The 23311-nt window shown below is 36.4% G+C and overlaps 1 protein-coding gene across 4 annotated transcripts in view; it reads left to right on the forward strand.

The window, feature by feature from the left end:
• Positions 1-23311, forward strand: part of BTBD9 (BTB domain containing 9) — a 155296-nt gene that overhangs the window by 81157 nt on the left and 50828 nt on the right. For all 4 annotated transcript variants that reach the window (XR_013956760.1, XM_080617071.1, XM_080617072.1 and 1 more), the window contains 2 exons: positions 6721-6830; positions 16662-16851. Coding sequence is in view for 3 of the 4 variants with exons in the window: in XM_080617071.1 (XP_080473197.1) it covers positions 6721-6830; positions 16662-16851 (300 nt within the window). In the remaining variant the exon portion in view is untranslated. The remainder of the gene's footprint in view (positions 1-6720; positions 6831-16661; positions 16852-23311) is intronic.

A 23311-nucleotide genomic window follows, 5' to 3' on the forward strand; every position in this document is an offset into this window, starting at 1 on the left:
GGTTCGATTTTGTGTATTCAACAGAGATAGCATAAAAATAAATAAAGGTGATATTTAAGTTGGGTTTGACTGCAAAATAGAATCAGAGAGAGGGTTAGTACAGATTCCATAGCATCAAAATGTTACTATCTTCTTCTACCAGGTATTGAATTTATGTGATGGAAGTCTATTATATGATCAAGTGAAATTACAGATTCCTTCCCATATTATTGGACTGGTTGGGGTTGAGATCTGACCTGAAACAAAACCTGCAGAGCCCAGTTCAGATTTGTGAAATTGAATGGAACTGTAGGCACATGATACAAAGATTCAGATTCAAGCAAGTTTTTCTCAAATTTGGGGTTTTCTAGGGGGAAAAAAAAAGGGGGGGGGTGTAAACAAGCAGGAATGAAAAATCTTACCATTTTTAAACTCATCCGTACATACCGAATACAAATGTATTATCACATCATACAAACGTTACTTATGTTCCCATGCACATCAGTGTTAATTTGGTTAAATATGTTCAGAAACGTTGATTGCTTGGTTGGTATGTTGCTTATATGCAGTACACAAGCGATTATATATACTGTGTACTTATTGTATATCAATAGTTTTAACTTCTTGAATGCTGAAGCATAGAATACCTGGATACACATTTTAGAAATTACAAAGAGAAATGGTTTTGCTTTCAAACTGCTACACTGTTTTTTGTATTTGCATGAATTGCAAAGGTATACAAGATTTGCAGGTGTATGCTTTTCCTATTGGAGGTCAGTAAGAGTTGGGCTTCCTCAGTCTGGAGAAGAGAAGGCTTCAGGGAAAGCCTTGTAACCATCTTCCAGTACTTAAAGGGAGTTTACAGGAAATCTGGAGGGAGACTTTCTACAGGGGCCTGTAGTGATAGGACGTGGGGGAGTGGCTTTAAACTGAAAGAGGGCAGATTCAGATCAGACATCAGGAAGAAATTGCTCACCGTGAGTGCAGTGAGACACTGACACAGGTTGCCCAAAGAAGCTGCCCCATCCTTGGCAGTGTTAAAAGCCAGGTTGGACAGGGCTTTGAGCCATCTGATCTGGTGGAAGGTGTCCCTGCCTGTGGCAGGGGGATTGGAGCTAGATGATCACTTCCAACCCAAATCAGTCTATGATCTCGTCTTGTGTGTTTTGTTTGATTTGTCACTGTTTTCTGTATTTGCAGCAGGGATTTCCTTTGGTGTGAAATAAACTCTATTAGACTTTCTCATCTCAATGCAGGAAAATTTGTCTTCTGTCAAAAGAAATGCTTTCCACACTTGTTCTGGTTTAATTGTTTAGTTTATATATTTACTTAGGGACACTGTTTTTGTACATGATTTAATAAATCTGATTTTTCCCTCCTTGCATTTTTTTTTTTTTTTTTTTTTTTTTTTTTTTTTTTTTTTTTTTGGTCCTGTTGCCATCCATCTGTTGATTCAGCTGTGTGAGTCTGAAGGATTATATGTTTTATGGAGTTGTCAATAAATGGAGTTTAGATGGTGGTGAATAGCAGTGTTTCATTTTCCACTAAAAGAGAAACAGAACGTCTTCTAATGCCCTTGTGTGGGGGGCTGTATCTCATGCATCTCGGTGGCAGTGATCAGAATGTGAATGTTAGCAGTTGCGACGCAGTTAGAGCAGATACAAGTATGTAGGACTAGCACTGGTGGATCGTACCAAATGCTCCTCAAAGGAACATTAAATGCCAAGTTCTTTAGAGCTGGGCTTGCACATACTGAATTTAGTTATTTTAGTTCACTGTTGCTCTTCTGGGTTGCTTTAATAGTAACTTGGATGGATATCAGTGCAAAATATCAGTTAATTTCCTGTACATCTCCTTACTTAGTCTTCTTTCTTAATATCCACGAGGGATTTGTATCTATGCATAATATATTCCAGAGTTTGTATCTTTGTGGTGTTATTATAATGAAGGATTAAAATGGATCCCAGAGTATGCATATTTTTATGCTTGAGTCATATGTCCTACATACTGTTCTGAGGCAGGCAGCCGAACTTTGGTATTGGTAGTCCTCCAGGTCAGGGTATCCACAGCTGAATTAGTGGTATGCTCAGCAGCAGCTGTTATCCAAATTAAATATGTCAGCTGTACAAATGTAGAGGGAAGTAAAACCTAATGTAGTTGTTTAGAAATCTGTTCGTTGTCAGAACACAGTGCTCAAGTCATAGTTTCGTGCAAAGTGAAGAATTGCTCTGGGGAAAAATAGGGGATGGAAAAGGCCTGTTGCCACATAGGTGCCTAATTAATCAACCCATGTAGCTCATTCAGATTTTTGTACTTTAAAATGCATAAATATATAAATAGAAAGCAAATGTTAAGACAGCTAAACTTCTAAAGTTGGACTCTGAAAGATACACGGTTACTGAAATTCTTCGCTCCTGCCATCTTAAGATCCATTGATCTCATAATGATGTCTTCTGGTGATTTCATAAGAGCCTTTAGGAGGGGGAAGGATGTTCAGTCTACTACTATTTCAATGTACAGGACATGAACTGTGATTCCTGGGTGAAAGAAGAGCTGTTAGATACTTTTTTCTGATCCACACAGTCACCTCACATCTTGTCTGCCATGCATAACATGGCAACAGAGAATGTTGTCATGGTCTAGCCTTGCTCCATATGGCTAGGGACCTTTCCTTAGGTTTAAAGTCCTACTAAAAAAAGGAGTTGAATTTCAGCCTTTTCCTGATCAAATGCCTTAAAGAACAGATATATAAAGAGGGATTATCAGCACTGGTATTTACAGAAGTTCTGCCGAAAAGGGTCCCAGCTTTGGACTCCAAGTTGACAGAAGGATAACTGAAATGTTCCAGTGTTATCCACATAGTTTGCAGCACAAATACAAACCAGCACCTTACAAGGTATTGTGAAGAAATGGAACTGTATCACAGCCAAACCCATTACAGTATGTTCTAAAAACTGGAGTGATCACACAGAACATTTCATGCATTTTAAGCATTTATCAAAGTTGTGTGTGCTGAATAACTGTTCATATTAATTTTGTTGCCTGTACTCTTTCTTTCCACGTAACAAATCACTCAAAAGAAATAAAAAGATATGGCGCACATAGTCTTGATTGCCTGAAGGATACTTTTATTTTTAATCATGACTCAGTTGCATTTCTGTCTGTCTGAAAACTGCTTAGGAAAGTCTGCACATTTTTAAGCAATGTCAATAGATGGACATGAGCTATAACAGGCATTTTGAATTTCTGAAATCTGTATGCTTTGAGTTGAGACTTTGTTGCTCATATTGAAGTTCTCCACATTGCAGTTTTTCCTCACAATCTTATTTTTAAGCCAACTCCTTTTTTTTTTCCGCCTGTTGTTTAATGTTCTTTTCCTTAAGATGTACTACTACAGTATTTACAATGTCTTCATTTGACTTTTCTGAAGCAGATTATGTACATTCAGTATTGCTCTTCATTGGTGATACTTGAAGTTCAGATACAGCTTGTTTACCTGGTGGTACTAGGCATTTCCAATAAATTCTGCCTTATCTCTTCAGTCTCAGGCTATGGAGGCTTTAGTATCTTGCATTAAATGCAATAATAAACTACAATTTTTGTGCAAAATCTGAGCATGAGATTTTAGAAGTTAGGGTGTTTAAAGTAATTTTGAAGATTGCATTATTTTTAATTCCCACCAAGTGGAAGAATGAAAGATTCAGGCAGGAAATCATGCTGATCATTCACCTTGAGAGAGATAAGGAAAGAATAAAATATATGTATCATACTAGGGAGAAAGGATGAGGTTTGTCATATCATTGTGTTCTACCTTACAGTAATATTACATAGAAATAATATACTTCAGAAGATAAATGTATACATTATTATTTTAATGGGTGGGATTTTGTTTTATATTGCCACAAAATTTCAGCTTTCTGGCAATGTGAAACATTATCACCTATTGTTCAAAATAACTGGTAGGTTATTTAGCATACAAGAATAAGCTTTGTGCCTTTCTACTTGTTGGCAGAGAACTTTGCTAACCTGTGAGTGATATGTTATTTAACCTAAGTGTGTGGTATGATAAAGACACTTTTTCCCATGGCAAACTATTCCAGTCTTGTCTTTCACCTTCTCAATACATTTCAAATAAACCCAAACTATAAAAGCCGAAACCAATCAAGAGCTTTGCACCAGTGTTACAATTTAATGACACACACACACACACAAAAACCCCTAAATAAATTAGCTTTTAAAAGTAATTATGAAACAGTTTCTTGTGTTTGTATTAATATTGCTATTTTCTTTATTCTCAAAACTCTGTAAAGCAAGGAAGCGTAACTGAAGTATGTCAGAGTATCTCCATTAGTAACGTTCTGTTGGTTAGCCTGGAGCGGGTTTTGTCCAAGCAGCACAACTCAGTCAATACCTTTCTTGTCTGAGGAAGACGAGAGAGTCTCTGTGGCAAGCCAGCCTCCGCATGCACTTAGAAATGTTTCAGTATTGTTCCTGTGTTTAGTTGAATTCTGTGCTTATGATACTGAATAGAACGAGAACATTTGCTGTTGTTGAATCCTGGTTGTTGCCTGTGTATTTAGGGTTCCTACTGTACTTGTGAATTGCCAAAAAGAAGATAATCTGAAAAGACTGAATGAAATACATCTGTGCCTGTAACTTTAAGGAGGAGGCATACATGAGCTGAAGATGTCCCCTGAATAATTGGATTATAAACATGTCAATGGATTTTCAGTGCCAGTTTTGCTAGGTCGGCTTTGTGAGCAGAAACCTTGGGGTCTTGCTCCTGTGTGTCCACTGTTCTTCTGCTATGGCTGTATGTGGCTGAGTGCCTCTTGAAAAGCAGTGAAAAATAACTTCAGCATGCTATGAAGAACTGAGGCTGATAGAGTTTTGCCTTCATAATGTGAATCCCAAAATGTGGCATTTCACATACAGCCTTTTGCATCAGCTCACTTGGGCAGGTCTGGGAACAAAATGCTGTTTCCCTGACCCTCAGCAAAGATTCCTGCAATCCTCTTTGCAGGCACTTGTCACAGTTAAATAGTGAGGGAAAAGTTCTGGTTTACCCCTAAAATATAGCTTTACCTTCTTTATGAAAAATTAATATTTTCTCCAGTTCTGCCATCTTTAATTTTTCTACATAGAAATTTTTCTACATTCCTACTTGCAGGAAATTTGTTACTGGAGTAGTTAATCTGTGAGGTATACTCAATATGGAATAGCTTATCATTCTTCTTTGTTTCAAGTCATGATAATTAAAATATTTTAACTGGAATTTTGTGCATATAAAATTATATATATTATAATTTTATTCAAATTATAGTAGTTTTATAATTTTATTCAAAATATATTTTTTTTTTTAAATGAAGCTATTACATAAGCTAAAAGGAGCAGAGGTCAAAAACATAGTCAGTTTTAGTGATGATATTTAGTTGTCTCTTGCAGTCATTTGCCTGTAATAGATTGATTTTTTTCTATGCATGGTAAAGACAAATGAATGTCAGTAATAACAGTCATTGAGGCTTGCTTATAAGAGCTCTTTCATAAGGCACTAAAGTGAAGTGTAGGAGGAGGCTGAACATTAGTAAAGAGCTATGAGGTTTTTTATTGCCTTAAAAAAAAAACTCAGGTGAAAGCTGTGCATGTTTTCAACTTGGTATGATGAAGAACACAAGCCAAAATGATGCTGTTGGTGAATGCCCATTATGTTCGAACTATAATTATATAACATAACTGAAAGGTTGTTTTACACAGCAGACTGAGGATATTACTTAAGATTCATGCATCCTAATACTTCTTAATTGAAATGAATTAATTTAATACAAAGCCTTCTGCGTTGTGGGTAGCCTATTTTATGGGTTAGTGATATTTGGTTTAGGTAGTTTTCTGTGTTGCTTGTTCAACATTTATTGAGATGGTGTACAATATTCCATTTAGGATTTTTTAAAATTTATAGTAAGAACTGTTGGATCTCTTCAGAAATTGGGTGAATCAGACTAAATCAGAGTTTAATGGCTGTTTATAGAAGGTGGAGTCTCCAGTGTAATACTGAAGGTGAACAGGTGTTCAAGAGCAACTCTATTTGATTTTCAGTTAGAGTCTAGAAGTATAAGTATATAACCAGAAATGGAACCCAGAGCTGGCTCTGTTTCATAACACTTGACAGTTCAGAATTATTTTTTTGCTATTAATAAAGGATACACCAGCAAAGACATTGATAGCCTCTACATCTAGGGTTAGAATTAGATACAGTCTTGTTGAAATGGAATTAATTTTTGGCTTCTGCAGAGAAGCCTCACTGATTTGTTGGGTTTGTTCTGCCTGTATGAAATCTTTTACTCTTGTGCAGAGTAGTTGGTAAAGGGAATTGTTGTTGTTGTTAATTAAAGCTTCCATGAGCACACATTTGCACTAACAGACCATTTCTGAACTAGAAGGTCCCTCATTTTGCTTTTCTTGGCAAAGTAGTCTAGAAATATATTTCTGATAGATGTAACAATTCTTTAATTATTTAATTTTTTCCTTAAATTGTACTGGAGCCAGCATCCTTAATAGATAGAAGTTTGCTGTGAAATTTATATGCTTTTAACTCCTTTTTTTATTATTTTTTTAACGGTTACTCAGTTCTTTAGAGGTCTGCAAAATACAGTCCAATTGAATCATTTGTATTTTAGTGCATAGAAGTTTGTCATGCTTAGCTTGTGCTACTTACATTTATTTTTTTTTTTCTTTTCTCTGTAGGTATATTCGAATTGTTGGGACCCACAACACAGTGAACAAAGTTTTCCACATTGTGGCATTTGAATGCATGTTCACAAACAAAACCTTTACTCTTGAGAAAGGTCTGATAGGTAAGAGATAAAACTGTTCTCCTTTTACATGAACTGTTGCAAATGCTTGCCTTTTAAGACTGGTCATCACTGTACTCTTACTCTCCTGCTGTTCCCACACAGAAATCTCTTAACTTGAGTTAAATGATGCTGTAAGCGTAGAATTGGTTGGCTAGTTCTTGTGCCTTCTTTGAAATTCCAGTTCTGTGGATTAATTAGTGATGCTGCAGGAATGCTAAAGTTCAAATTAAATCAACTACTGCTGACAAAGTCACTGGTAATTGAGACACTGTGCTGCTAATCATATTTTTCTTTGCATGTCATTGCTCTTGCCTGCCACTAGATTAGCCTGAGTTCTGTAATGAAGATGGATAACCAGTGCTATTTATTACAGTGAAGATGGATTTGGGTATTTAGAGACTCCTATCCAGCCTAGTTTCAGCTGCTGAAAGTAAACTCTCAGGTGTTGATTTTCCCCCAAAGAGTCATAGACACACTTAACCATGGCAGAACGTTATATTGGCTGCCCGTGTTCTCAGAGCGCCACGTTGATGGAGCTTTCCTACCTCTGGAGATCTGAACAGTTTATATAATACTGTTTAAGTACTACTACATAGTGCTGCATTACTTAAGGTAGAAATCCCCAACAGACCAACAATCCTGAACGATAAACTATGTCAAAGTAAGGTTTAATATCATCTATTTAGTAGTCCAGACAGGGTGATTTCTGTATGTTCTTCCATACAAACTCATGCAACTGAGATCCTGAAATTCATTTGGAAGAGTTTTGTGCCCCTTTCAGTAGTTGTCTAGTTGAGGGTTTCCCACAGTTTCTGGAATGAAATTGAAAATTTCAGCAAAATTGTAAGTTCATGATGGTTTTAAACATATATTTAGATTTTAATTTTGCACTTATAATAGCTGGAAAAGAAAACAGTTTTCAAAGAAGAATGAACGAGAAGATACTAGTAAGACATATTTCTTTTATTTTTTTTTTCCCCTGATAAAACTGTAATATTTAGCTGTGAAAAACTGGGGACCAACTCCTTCAGCCCATGCCCCCTGTGTTAGACAAAGGCATCGATGGTTACCGCTGCTGTCATGAGGTTTGCTGTGTAATTTAATGATTTTTTTTTTTTTAGAGGATTGAATAAGTAGCCTGACAAATCACACTTGACTAATTTTTATGTTATATAGTCCCAAAATGTCAAGCTGTCCCATAATGCAAATAGAAAGTTTTCCTTTTCTTTTGGGAGTTTGCTAGTATTGCAGTTGCTATTGACAAGAAAATAGAATAAGCATTAAGGAAGAATTGTGTTTAAAGAAAGCATCTACCTTAGTAAGCTAGCTAGTGGAGAAACAAAATACTCAAGTTTATTAAAACCTTTGAGCTAAATTTTGTATTTATCAATGCCAGCTATGAATTTTTAAAAACTTCGTGCAAAATCAGAGTTCCTGTGAGCAAATAAGTGGTGCATAGATCTGTATGTATTGGGTTTAAGATTACTTTCTAAATACTTAATTTAGGACACAAGTAATATATTTGCTTGTTTGGGTTTTTTTTTGTTTGGTCATAACAGTAAGCAGAGGTAGCGAATCTGTGTATGTTCATGAAGTGTACTTGTACCATAATTGGCTTGTGTCTCGGATACTCAATGATATTTTGTGTCTTAGTGAGCATTTTGTTGAGGCAAACTGTTTGATCTGTTTCAGCATTTCATGTGTTTTAAAGATAATCTGGGGATGGACACTTTATATGGCTTAATTAAGATTTCTGCATTTATGAATTTTTTTTTTTTTTTTTTTTTTTTTTTTTGTAGTTACAGAATCTTGCAGGGAAGTAGGGTTTGGGCTACATAATAGTAAATATCCATTGTTGTTCATGGTGATCAGTGGAATTATGCTGTCATTCAATATGGGTCAATCAAGCTGTTGTATCTGGGAGTCATTTGAAGTGATCTATAGTAAGCAAAGTGAGGCCTGTAGGGCTCTACAGCTTTTTATATTGAAGGGATGGTAGCCAATGCAATTAATAGGAAATTAAAAGAGAATTCAGTGAGTAGTTAATTGAAAGAGCAGTGTGGACCAACTTCAGATAGTAAGTAAAGCAGCAACAGCTGGATATATATGTATGGCACTGCAGAATTTATGGTGATAAAGGGGCAAATTGAAAGATCTGGGGGCTAGTTGAGGGCAGTCCAGTTGTGAAATGGTGCAGAGGCACAAGGGATGTTCCACCAGAATTTATGGTCATCAGTATTACCTATTTCAGAAATATTCTCAGCAGCTCTGATAAAAGCAAGTGACCTTACACCCATGTAGTGCTTTGTTTTAAATAACTGTGATTGTTACTGTAAGATAGCATGTTGTCTGGCTCCCTTGAACAAGCAGGCTGTCCCAGTACAACTTCTGTAAAAACATCTTTATGACTATCAGTGGGGTAGTTGGCACAGATCTACTTTGTTGCTCTAATGAGGATTTGCAATGTTTGTTTCTATTTCTGCTGACGAGATAGGGTAAAGTGAACTGAAAGCACTTAAGAAAGCTCCACAAAATATGTCAAAATGCAGTAATCAGAGTAGGTTGTTTTTAAGCTTAACTGTGTGTAGAAGCTTTCATCCTCAACTCTTGAAAAGCAGTATCAGGTAAAACTATTAGTTCAATCTTTGTCCTGGATGGTATCACATGTGGTATTAGATTAGGTTAGAAGAAACACAGCTGCTGTATCTGTAACCTGTTTCATTAAGAAAATGAAATGTTGGTAAGCCCTTGAAGGTCATATAGCCCTTTCCGAAGGACTTTGTGACCCCTAGTTCTGCCAAAGCATCACTGAAGATAACGTGCAAAGAGTTTGTAATTTGAAACCTCATTCCACAGAAATAAGGCCATAGGGATGTTTAGGGATCTTATGTGGAGACTTAAGGGTAGTTATTTATTTAATTTTTGTGAAACCTTTTCAACTTGTTCAGAAAGCTGTATATACAAAGAGGGTAATTTATCAGATATATTGCTACTGATACATACTATCTATGTAATGGCTGTCACTGTAAAGTGAAGATTAGAAGGCTGGTAAACAAATAATAAAAATGAAGTACAGTTTCCTGATAACAGCAATTTTATGTTGCTGTGGTTTTGCGTATAAGGTTTTCATGACAAGTGTTGACTTGACGTATTAACATTTAAAGGTTAATATGGAAGATGATTTATACAGTTGCTTTATACAATACTTCGTGCAGTACTGACATGACCCATTGGTAGCTGAGAAGCCGTTTTGAAGTAAACGTAGCAGGAAGTGCTCTTTCTAGCACTGTCTGGTGTTCTAGTATTGGTTTACCCTTGGTTATCTTGTAAAATGAGGTGACAGAAATTAATTCAGTCGTATGAAATTATTCCCTAACACAGGTGTTGGGGTTGAGATGTCATTTTCCTTTCAGCATAGTATTATCTCTAAATGTGTAAGTATGTAGCACTGATAACTTCCTAGTTTCATGAGATTGATGTAACCGTTATATTTTCGGGGGACATAAATATTTTTTAAATCTCAAAAGCATAGTGTTTGCTTTTAGTGAACTTCCACTTCTGAATTTTTGAATGGCCTTTAGTCATTAGTATTTAATCTAGAATCCAAAACAAATGAAGATTTTCACATGCTAGAGACTTACTCCTTTGGAAGCTGAAGCGGTACCTGCCATGATGTGCTGTTTTGTAGAAGCATCTAATCTACCTAGTGACAAGAAGCTACAGCAGTGAGTCAGGGGCTGCTTCTGTGTAATACCACTTTTGGTTTGGGGAGGGGCTTTGTGGGTGGGAGGGGGCTTGTGATTTTGTTTGATTTGGTTTGGGGGGGGGGGGGTTCACCTAAATGTAGGAACCAATTCCTGTTTTTCTGCCTAAAGGGGAAAAAATTTATAACCTTGCTTAGTCCTTTAATCAGTATTTGGTGCTGTGGAGCAGTCAAGGACTATGCATGCGTGTCACTTGACCAGCCTACCATCTTATTTTGAGCCTGGTTAAGGTCATAGGGAGTGCAGTTTGAAAAGCTTTTATATGCAGTTGTGTTTATCTGTAGTCTGTCTCGGTCTATCAGACTATCTTGTACAGTGCACATGAAAGGGAGAACAGTGAATAATGGCTGAAGGGCAGGAGATTGATATAAAACGCTGGAATGTCCTTGGTCATCCTCCGGGGAATGCTGTTTAGCACTCATGCATCATTATGAACCTTCATTTGTGTGCTGTCCAATGCCTTGGAACTTGTTTTAAAAGGGAAAAAATGAAATGAAGAAATAATCATTCAATTTTTTTTTACCTCAGGCAGTTATTTAAAAAAAATAATAATAAAATATATGAGAGAAACCAGTCCTATCAGATTCCTAGTGTGTGATTCAGCTTTGTAAAAAACTGTTCTATGTCTCTCCAAGGAAGCAGTTAGAGATGCTATTTTTTGTGTCTAGTTTAATGTTGATGCCACATAAAGCTATCATAATTTGTTTCTTCTCTTTTTTCAAAGGTTAACCTCCTTTTGAAACCATGTAGGTTTACCCAGCAATGTAAGTCAGCTCTGCTGCAAGCATAACCTTAGGAGATTATGAAAATTTGAAGACGATCTAAATGCTGCAGGGATTTTTTCTTTTCCTCTTTCTGTGGGAAAGGACAGCCACATGGTTGGTTTAGTTATTGCTACCCATTCTTCAACTGAGATCTGTTTATATCGTTCCAGTTACTTACGTCCCCCACCCCCCCTTTATCTTCTCATTTCCAGTGCTGCAATGAGGGCTGCGTACTTCCTAGGGCTCTTCTGAAACAATCGCTATTTCTGAGAGCATTCTTCAGGCAGAATGTTTAATGGAAGAGCCTTGTAGCTAGCCAATTGGTTGGCAATTAAAAGTATGGCAAATTCTGATGACTTGAATGCCTTTGTTCTAATTTATTGGATCAGAAATCAAAAACTCTAGCAGATATCAACTGAAAAAACAGCCTTCTCTGAAGTTATTCGATTCCAAACTAACAATTGGACATAGACAAATGGGGTTTCTTTTCCAGCTAAATATGGCTTGCAGAAAACTTTTCGCTGAAACAGGTGGAAATACTGTCAATGTTTGCTTGAATTTGATATTTCTTGAGTTCATGATTGATTTTCTTGACTGAAGATTCAAATAAAATATAGCAATGTCATCAGAAAGTTTCAGCTCAAGAAAGTAAACAGAGTATGAGGATGAGGAGTCAGGACTTTGTGACTGCACTTCTAGTTAACTGAAAAGTCTGCAAACTTAGTATTTTCTACCATGTAGCAAATAAACAAGTGCTAATTTGTATATTGATTAAAGATTAGACTTAACAAATCTTTTGGCATGTGCAAAATAATGAAAGCAGAATGCCCAACATTCTTCAAATTATTTAATACACTAAAAGCAAACCCTGGGATATGTCTGACTTACTTAAGTCTTTTTGTTGTGGAAAGGACTGTTTTGTGTTTGGGTTTGTTGCCTTTTTTTTTTTTTCTGTCTGCTTGCTTTTTTCTAATTGTTAGTTTCTAGACAGGAAACTTTTGTCAGCTCAGTAGATGTTCAGGTAGAGAAGGAATGTGATTTTACCATTAAAAATGGACTATTTGAAAGCTGAGCATTTAACAGATGTCAGCATGAGAGAAAAATCACTTCTTCATACTTATTAAACATAGTAAATTAAATAATAAAGAAAATGTATTTCTTTATGGTGAGGATTTTGTAAGTGCCTTAAGAGAATTCAGTAAAATGAACAGTTGTTTTACAATGATTACGTTTGAGCTGAGAACCTTTGACTGTTGCATAGAGTGCAGTATAAACAGTCCCTAATGCTTTAAGTTGCTGCCTTCCTATAAAATCAGACTACTTAGTAGATCTGCTTTTTCTCTGTGTGTTTATTTTAGTAATTGAATTAAGGTGCATTAATGCTGGTTTTGTGAGCTGGTGCAGGAATCCACTCCATTTTTGTCCTTCCTGTGTAACAAAGAGTTATTTGAGTATTTTCTGTAATTCCCACCTCTGACCCTGCCATGTTTATCAGTTGATTACAGTGAAGTTAAAGGGGATGGACAGAAAGCGAAACCTGTCCTGTGCAGACTGGGAGATGAAAGGAAGTATTTTACACTCAGATATTGATGCCACCAAACAGTGGCTGCATTATTTTTTTTTATGGATACTTCAGAGGAAACAAAGCTTCTATGGAAAATCAAGTATGCTAAAAATAAAGGAGAAGAAATAAAAGAAAAAAGCTTAATGAGTGATAAATAAATATGACTGAGACTACTGCACACTCCTAATACATTTTTCTCCTGCGGGATCTCTAAGAAGAGTTAAATAACGTATCTGTCTTATCTTTAAATACCACCAATATTGTTGGCCCTTGGGCCATGCCTTAAAAATTACAATCCTTTATAAAAATACTATTCCTAGAATTAAATATGCTGCCAAGTTGTTCTTCGCTTCATAGTGTGGTGTAGGACTAGGAGACAAGAAAGGAAGTTTTAATAAATATTTTGATGCTGCTGTCCTGTAACCTCCATCATCTTCTTTTGTTTGCTTGCAGAATGTGTATGCTTTGCTAACACACATCTTGTCTGTTCCATAAAAGCAAATCAAATTTATCACAGTAAAACTGCTGTATGTGGTAAAAAGAATTCTGAATTTCTAATCCCCTCTTTTGTTTTCTCTTACAACATTGGTTACTGTAAAAGCTGGATAGCTGGTGGAATAAAAAAAAAGAAAAAAGGCAGGCAAAAATAAGAACAAAACTGTTGGTTTGGGAAGTATGTTTTTGTAAGTGTGAACTAAATTGAAGCAGAAATCCTAATGGGAAAAATGAAGAGAACCAGAAGACTTGAAAATACAGAACAGAGCAGAGTTCCTACCAGATGGTATTTTTAATAAATTTATCAAGCGGATATAAAAGATGATAATGAGCATTCAAAACAGGGAGTGGCAGACTCCCCTTAGAGAGAAGGAACAGTATGGCACCTTCTATACACTACAGTTAGTTAGAATGACATTCTAATTAACCACTGTAGGGAAGACCACAGAATTATATTAAAAACATACTCATGAAGTTTCTTGGTGGTTGTTAAGGAGTTTGACTAATCAGGGTAGCATCTTCTTAGGAGGTCATGAATTAGTGCAGAAATCTAAATGTGAGAAGGAGCAGGACGATGATCAGAGGGCATGCAGGTATGATATTGGATGAACTGAGCTGTACTGTGTTCAGTTAATGCCTCACATAGCTCAGAGAGTGTCCAGAACATGCCACAGAGCCTCAGCATGAATGTTGATTTTGACACTTCAGCTTTTACTTGTTCTTTTATCCAAGATTTAAGTAGCTTCGTCTTCCTAAACAAAACCAAAAAAACCCAAAACCAAAAACAAGACAAAAACAAAACAAACAAACAAACAAACAAACAAAAAAACAAAACAAAAAACCAAACAAACAAACAAAAACCAAAAAAAAAAAAGATATAAAGTACCATATATTGAAGATGCTTTAATGCCTATATAAAATGGATACTCAAGGAAGTTCCTGTACTGCCGTGGAAGGGGGAAAGAAAAGGAAATCAAGGTAAACTTCATTTTTATGCCCGTACTCTTAGTTTGTTTTGTTAGTCTTCACTTTAGTCAGAATGTTCCAAGTGAAATATCCTAATGTCTACCACCTGCTCCCCCATAAGAATATGGGAATTTCTGAATGTCTCTTTTTCCGTAATAAAGAATCAAGAGGTTTCTAGAGTAATAATGTCTCTATAGTAATTTTTTTAATGAGCAAACAGATGATAGTACATTTGATAGTGCAGTATATTTCTCAGAGACTGTTGCTTTTCCACTGACTTTGATTATTTCTTGGCAATGTGCTTGCACTTTTTTCCCTCTTTGTGTTTTATGGTGAGTTGGTTGGTTGGTGGTTTTCTTAACCACCTGACACCACTAGCACGCTTAAAATTATGGCCCTTTATGGAAAAAATATCTCCTTTTTGGGTGCTGAAGGCTCTCACAACTAGCTCTGAAATTTCCCTTAGCTGTACGTCAGCCATTTTCATATGTTATGCGTATTTTACAAACAATTGTTAAAGTATGTAATTAAGTTATCATTGTGCAGTGGGCTTAAAATGATACACTGGCACCCATACTATACGGCATTTGTTTTCTTGTGAATATTCACAGGGCTGGTTTCTCTGTTTCTAGGGAGTTTGTGCCGTTCTTGTTTTGGTTTATTTGTTCTTTTTCTGATTTTCAGAAATGTTTGGTATGAGATATTGTGAATTTGGAAATTGATCACTGTCTTTCAGATAATTTTTTGATAACTTATTTCTTCTTCTCTCTTTTAAGTTGCAATACCACAGAGACTGATTGTCCTTTATTAGAGCTTGACACAAAATCTCAGCTTTTTTTAATACAGCCTGTGCTGAAAGAATTTTTGTTATCATTTAGAGAAAACCCTCAGTGCTTTTAACACTCCCCCCCCCCCAAAAAAAAAGGCTCAACAGGCAACCTTGATTTTTACATGTTGAAAGAGCATAATTTTTCAGACTTGTTAATATTAATTTTTGATGACAATAAAGAGTGAAGAGAGTCTGAAAAGTTGAGGAGATTAGCTAAAAACTGATCTTTTTGGGAAAGTGCTGGACCTGACTAGGATATCTTAAATAGCTTTTTTTTCATGTTCATGTCTTGCTGGAAGATGAAGTTCTGAAAGTTTTAGATTCTCTCTGAATTACAAACAGAAAGAAAGTACCATATTTGATTACATGCTAACAAAGGGAATTAATAGGTAATTCCAAAAATAACCGTTGAAGCACTTATAAAACAGTGCTGGAAAAATAACTGTGTGCACAAGAAAATTTACCTCCTTCTTACAGTGTGCTCCCAAAGCAGCTGGTGTCTTGCTCTTTGATAAAATTGCTAAAATTATGTGAAGTTCAAGCTATACCATGAATTCCATTTGATTTGAAGGGAAGAGGGAGACTACTTTAAGGGGAGGGAAAACCTTCCTTTTTTCAAGAGGATGGGTTTTAAGTAGCTTCTTTTCTTTTGTTATCAGGGTGTTATAATTTCTTTTTTTTCAGCATTCAGTCGTACCATTTTCCTTTCTCTTGCTGAAAGAGAATTACTTCTATGCTTGCTGTTCCATTTGTTTGGCAGACCTATTGGTCTCTCCTTCCCTCTTGTAGTCCAATACTTGTATTGAAGGATTTTCTAAGTATTAAAAAGCTTTTTAATTTTCTAAATTCTAGGGTGTGGTTTCTGATCACAGTCAGAGGGACTGTCAGAAGTACCAATAGGTGTGTGTGGAATAATCTTCTGAGCTCTGAGATTTAAAGCCCTGGTTTCAAAGATGTTGAGCCCTGACTTCCTACAGTCCAGAACAATGCTTTAAACTGTTGCACACTTATTTCTTGATCTTTTTTTTTTTTTTTGAGGGGGGGGCGGGGGGTGGTGGGGAAGGTTGGGAGCGGGGTTGTTCATTGTGAAAACAGGAAGAAAGTGTTAGAAAATTTTAAAAGTTGTGCTGGACAAGATTGTTTCCCCTCCACCCCACCCCCATGCCCCCCTCCCCCAGCTGTATTAAAAGGGTGCTTTCATGTCACTAAGACAAATACATCTGGTCATTTACCAAACTATTCTGGGATCAATGCTATAAAAATTAGCCATACCATTTGATTCTGCTTCATAGTTCATGTTAAATTAAGAGTTAAATTTCCTTGTGTGGATCATACTTTCATCCGGGTTTTGTTGTTTGTTTTCCCACTTCTTTGTCAGAAATAAAGACCAGTGTTAGCTCGACTGTTTTCTGACTGTATGTCTGCTGTCTTTGTGGTTTTAATTCACAGTTCCCACTGAAAATGTTGCAACAATTGCAGACTGTGCGAGTGTGATTGAGGGCGTAAGTCGCAGTCGCAACGCCTTACTGAATGGAGACACGAAAAACTATGATTGGGACTCTGGGTACACGTGCCATCAGCTCGGGAGCGGAGCAATTGTAGTACAGCTGGCACAGCCCTACATGATTGGATCAATACGGTAAGTTGGTTTATTTTTCTCTGAATTAAGGACAGTAGTGAAACTTCTGCTGAGTTACTTTCTTCAGATTATGACATTTGGAAATAATGGTAATTAGGGAACTAGTTTAGTAGTTGTCATTTGGCTTCTTTATTCAATGTTATGGGCATGTTAAAAATTAAATGTGTGAATTATATGTCAAGATACAGCAGTGCAATTCCAGAAAATATTACATTCCAGAGGCATAATAGTAGTAACAGTTGAATTGTAAGATTAAAGGCATATACTTATATTAAAATAGAAATTTAATTGCAGCCTCACTTGTGGTCAAAGTAGATGCAGTTTCTTGTATCTGCCTCATTGTGGAAACAGACATATTTATTGAAGAAAGCTATCATCTCGTGATAGGTTTACTTTTCACTGTACAGTTAGCACCAGTTCTTACTTGAATATGGAGTGTATAATAAAGGCACAGTAATCTGAACATTGCTTTACAGTGTTGGTTTAATTAATGTGTTTAAATCTGGTTTGAGTTCATGGGGCTATTTCTCCAGTAAGTGTCTGTATGCATATGAAGAACAAACTTTTGGCTAATGTAGAAACCTTGGAAATAGATTAGAGAGCAGGATTGTTCAGACGTGAAGACAAAAATGGCCTTGCCAACTTCAGATTATCTGACTGTAAATGTGGGGGGTTTGTTTCTTAAAATCTAAACATACAAAACCTTATCTTAGTGACTTCTTGTTCTTTGTAAATTTAGAGTATGTTGTCAGGGACTTAATTTGTATTCTCTGTGATGACGGGATAAAAAAAGAAAGGTTTCTGAAGTTAGGGTACCAGGAAGCAAAGGTTGAAACCCCAGTGAGGACTAGCTCGCAAGGGGAGACCAGGTATGTGGGTACATGTTGCTAGGAATGAGCTCGGTGTCATCCACATGTTAGAGTTGTCTCTTCAAACTGGCTGATAAGCAAGTGAGACTGGAAAGCTCTTTTATAACTGCCAGTTTCTGGCTTGTGTGTTTTGGTTTTGGCTTGTGGCATTGTTATGATGGTTGTAAAACTTTGAAGATAAAGTTTCAAAATCAGACCTAACAAAAGTACTATTTTGTCTGTATACTAGCTATAGTCATGTATATAGCTATGTCATGTATAGTGCAAGTCCGACATTGTTCTTGTTGTGTGAAACAAATTGAGTAAGTATAGTTGGCACACTTGATGTTTGATGCTTTTGAGTCTGGTATCTTTAATGTTCAATTAAGTATTGCATCTCAAGTAGAAAACCAGGAAGATATAGTATTCAGTTTTCTTAAAAGAGATAATTGAAAATGCAATTACCTCATTTTCATGTAACTTTAAACTTAAATTTAAGTAGCAGCAGAAGTTGTTGGCCACGGGAAGGAGCAAGAGAAAAATATGTTAACTAAAATGCATAGTTACTTAGGTCGTAGTCTCTGTCTTCCTATCTTACCCTTTTCCGCTATCTTTCAACTGGTGAGTCATTTTCTGGTCAGTGCAAAAATGTTGACTTTCCTATATCAAAAACTATGCTACTGTTTATTCAGAAGATTTGTATTAAGTCTCATTATTAAATAGTGTGTTAGGTGAGCTAAACTTTTAGTTACCAAGAAATGATAATTGCATAATTGGCAAGTGTGTAGGGCCAATTAAAAAAAAAAAACAACACAACAACCAAATATTACATAATTTTAAACTAATAGGCATATAGTGATGGGTGGTATTGCATTGTGCTGATACGTGGTCAGAATCTCATCTATCTTTGTGAGCTTTCCTGCATGTATAGTACAAACAAGATGAATAGCTTGCCATAAAAAACCAGCAATGCAAAACATTATCATCTAGGGTATCTTCTGACAGAGGAGACTACCTGCATTGCCTAGAGATGGAAATGCTAACGCTACGTTATATTTTCCTTCTTGTGTTCTACCTAGAAGAATTAGTCGTTTAAGTTGCAGCCACATCTGTTGCTATATCACAAGCAGCCAAGGAAAAGATGCCCCTTTGAGAGCAGAAGTAAGGTTTCACTGTGTGACAGCTACAACTTTGGCAAGGGTCTAGAACATGTCCTGTACTGTGCAGTGCTAAAAGTGGTGACTATTTAGCACCAGGAAATCTGTGACTGGAACAGAAATCAAATTATATATAAACATAGATTAGGGCAAAAAGTCTTCAATATGTTATCTTGATGAAAGAAGATTTTTTTGAACTGAGGGTCTTCCACAACTGATTGAAATGAACTGATTGAGATGTATTCATTGACTGTTTTCCTGTGGCTTGCTTGCTTGAAGATTCCCTTGATCTCACCTACCCACCTAATAGAAAAAAATTTCCAGGAGCATTTTCTTTAGGCTGGCTGTACACTGTGACTGCAAAATGACATAAATTGCTCTATCCCCAGAAACTGAGTCATTTCACCTGTGGGTTTGGATTATAAATCAATAATTAAGAATTAAAGTACATATCTTTTAAGATCAGAGACATGAGTGTGCCACTGAATATATTTGTAGCAGACAGAGTAAATATACAAGCCTTTGAAAAACGGGTAGTAGCTGCTTTTAGTCTGTAGAATTCAGAATATTGCTGGGGAAAGCCTCCAAGTCAGAATGTGTTACCATGGCAACTAAATTCCAAGTATGGAAAAAGCAGAACTCTTGGTACTCAAAGATGCATTAGAACTGCATAAAGAACTTACTGGTTCAGGAACGTATCTTCCGTATGCATGTTTTCTGCAGAAGTCGTCCCATTGTCTTTGAAACTTAGAACCGTTCAGGGGGGAAGGGATTTGAGGAATTCCAGCCTGTTCCTCTGAGGAGGGTCAGCTATGAAGAAAGACCATCCTACTGAAGACTTTATGCACTCAGGTCTTGAAAACCTCCAAGGAAGGAAATTTCTGAACTTCTCTGAGTGACCTGTTCGAATGTTTAATTATCTTCACAGTGTACTTTTGGGTTTTTTTTTTCTTTTTCATGGTGTTCCTGTTTTCCTATGCCTCTAGTCCATCTGAAACGTCCTGTTTCTATTTTTGACTGTTGTCTTGTTTTTCCCATTCTGCACCTCAGTAAAGAGCTTGGGTCAGTCTTTTTGATAACCTGCTTTTCAGGTATTGAAAAGAGCTGTTAGGTTCCTCTCCAACCCCAACCCTTCTTAGGCTAAACAAGGCAATTTCCTCAGCCTCTTGTACAGTGCATGTGCTCCAACCTCCTGACTGTCTTGATTGTCCTCTGATGGACTTGCTCAGATATATCAATGTTGTATTTGGGTCCAAAATGAGATGCAGTATGCCAGATGTGATCTAACAGGTGTCAAGTAGAGGAGAATAGCCTGTTTCCCTTATTCTGCTGGTTCATTTCCTGTTGCTATACCTCCAGATGCTGCTAGCCTTCATTGCTGAGAAGGTAGACAGGCAACTAATAGCATCTTCTGCTCAGTATGACTCTCGTGTCCTTTTCAGCTCAGCCAGTCAGACTGGAGCATTTACTGTTACAGTGGATTAGCCTGCATGAGGTATAGGATTTGACTTTTGATCTTTCTGGATTTGATAAGATTCTTGTTTGCCTGTGCCATTAGTCTTCCCAGAGGCTGGTAATCAGTCCTCCTGAATGGCAGCCATGCTCTGGAATTTGCATCCCGCAGTTTGCTGTTGTCTGCAAGCTTTGTGAGGGCCCATTCCATCTCCTTGTCCAGGTCATTGATGAAGATATTAAACAGGATAGGTCCCAGAATAGACTTTGGAGGAACTCCTTTTCCATGCAGTACATGGATGATGTGCTGTTGACCATTATCTGCTGAACTAGACAAGCAGGCTAATTTTTACCTATGTGTAGTCTATGTATCTAAAATGTAAAATCCCCACTTGGATACAGGAATGCTATAGGAGGCCATGTTGAAATGTTAATGTCTAATACTTCTTCAGGTATTTGTATATGAATTTGGAGCATGGCCTTCCACACCAGAATTTACTCAGAAATTCTGGAGCAGATGTGATGATAGTCTGTGCTCAGTAGTATTTCTTAATAGAAAAGACCTTAAAAACATGAGGATTGGACTAGATAACCTTTGAAGGTCCCTTCCAACCCAAACTATTCTATGATTTTATTTTAAAATAGGTGTAACTGAATACTGTCTTTTAGACAATTCAGAAATTAAACCATTTTTCTGTTTAAGAGGTTTGTTTTATTAAGACTCCTACTTGGAACAGTTAACAGAGAAATCATTACTTTAGGTAGTTTTTCCACATTGCTGCCAATCTGGACAGAAAATATCCTTGATATTTTTCCCTTCTGAAAAGGCCTTTATCAATGACAGAAAACCTATTATATTTAATTAGGAACGAAAGAACAGCAATTGGTATATTTAGCATAGCAAACACAATTTAACTTCTAAATGGCTAAAACTGTAATATTGAAAAGACTGCCATATCACTATAGCTGTCTAACTCACCCTGCATTTATTTGCAATAGAAGCGTAATACTATCTTTGACTGATAACTTCATTGGGTTGTTTTTTTCCTATAAATATAAAAAAAAAAAAAGGGAGGGGGAAAAAAACCCCCCAAACAACCAACCCCAAACAAAACAAGATCGGACAACGTTGGTTATAATATATTTGGCAGAGGGAGACAGAATTTTTCTGTACCATAGTTGTTTTCATGTTAGAATAAACAGAAATATTTTGCATTTTATAAAAGTAGATTAACCACTTAGCCCATTTTATCTATTTGGAGACTATTACTAATACGAATACATGATAGCCAACTGTTTTATTGTTCATATTCAGAGTAATTCTTAAATTACAAATGATATCAATTATCTTTAATGTGTTTTCTGTTTGCTTATACCATCATCATATACATCTCTTATGCTTTCTAATTTTCCATACCACTTCTGCTTATGAAGTTTTTCTTTGCTGCTCATTTTCTGTGCTTGACAGTGAAATCATAGGTCAGAATAAATGATCATATAAGCACATAGCAACTACGCAGGACTTTTGTCTCCTTTGTAGTATCTTGAAGAGAGATTGGTTTCCTGCAAGATAGCTACTGAAACATAAATATCTGCAGAAAATGAAAGGGGATTATAGACAACCAGAGGCAAAAATGCAAAGAATTGTCCAAAAAAACCACCTCTTTCCATACAGTTTGGGGTTTTATTTGTTTCCTCATCTTTCCACAAGTGATGCTACTTATGTTTGAATTTCTGTCTTTTCGATTTCTGTAAGTATGTAAGTGGATTATGAACACAGTATTATCAAATATTTATACTGTATGTGGTAACTACTGTCTTGCAGTATTCAGGAAGCAGGTATCATCCTGTCAGGTGTAGGGCTGTACTATTTTGTATTCTGCTAACACCTTGAGTATATGTAGTTATATAGCAGTCTGAACTAAACAGTGACAATCTTTTTTTTACAGAAATCTTTTTTTAAGAATAAAAAGCAAGCAGACACAGCATAAAATGTTTTTCTCAATACAAAACAATCGTAGGGCAACACATGACATTTAGGGAAATACTGTTAAAAAAGTACTATAGCTTCTTTTGAGGTAACAGCCAATGTAATTAGTGTCCCACACCTGTAATATGAAATTCCATTTATATTTGAAAAGCTTTGATTTTATATAATGAGGTATTCTCAACATGTGATGCAAGTAACAGTACCATCTTAAATGATAAACATGCTCAGACTTTTTGCAGAGAAGTGGCATGTGAGATTCAGACTGGACGCGAGGGAGAAATTCTTTACAATGAGGGTGGTAAAATACTGGCACAGGTTGCCCAGAGAGGTGGTGGATGCACCATCCCTGGATATTTTAAAGACCAGGCTGGATGTGTTTCTGAGCAACCTGATCTAACTAAATATGCCCCTGCTTACTGCAGGGGTGGTGGACTAGATGACCTTTGAAGGTCCCTTCTAGCCCAAACTATTCGATGATTCTGAGAGAAATATTTTTAACAAAGTCGCAAGGAATGAGCTGGAAAAACCTTTGTTCTGCTTTTCCTTCTCAGTCCTGAGGGCATGATTTACTAACAAGATCTAATTTAGCTTTTTATTCTAATATTGAAAGTCTTAGGAACATGGGCAGTTTTGCTATAGACAAGATGCATTTCCAATGACTTTAGTTCAGACTTTTTAAGTGGAATATTCTCCTTCCTGTCATTTAGTATCCATCTTAACAAAATATTGTTCTTTACAAAAGCTTAGCCTGGTAGTTTGCGTGGCATGTGTTTCAAAGATTACTCTAGCTGGCATAAAAAGTGGCTTTTGTGCTCAGTGTGCACTGGTGAATATTCATGTAATCACCTGAAAGTTTTTCACTGCTTATCCAGGAAGGCATTTCATGCAGAGTAAATACCAATAGGTTCTGTCACCAGCCTCCCTCCCCAGTCTCTCCTAAGAAAGCTACTGCAGGGAGGTGAAGAAAGAACTTTTTGTTTTCTTTCACAGACCTCAAAGAAACAAAATCTACA

The sequence above is a fragment of the Psittacula echo genome (assembly GCF_963264785.1).
Source record: "Psittacula echo genome assembly, chromosome: 4".
NCBI classification, from domain to species: domain Eukaryota; kingdom Metazoa; phylum Chordata; class Aves; order Psittaciformes; family Psittacidae; genus Psittacula; species Psittacula echo.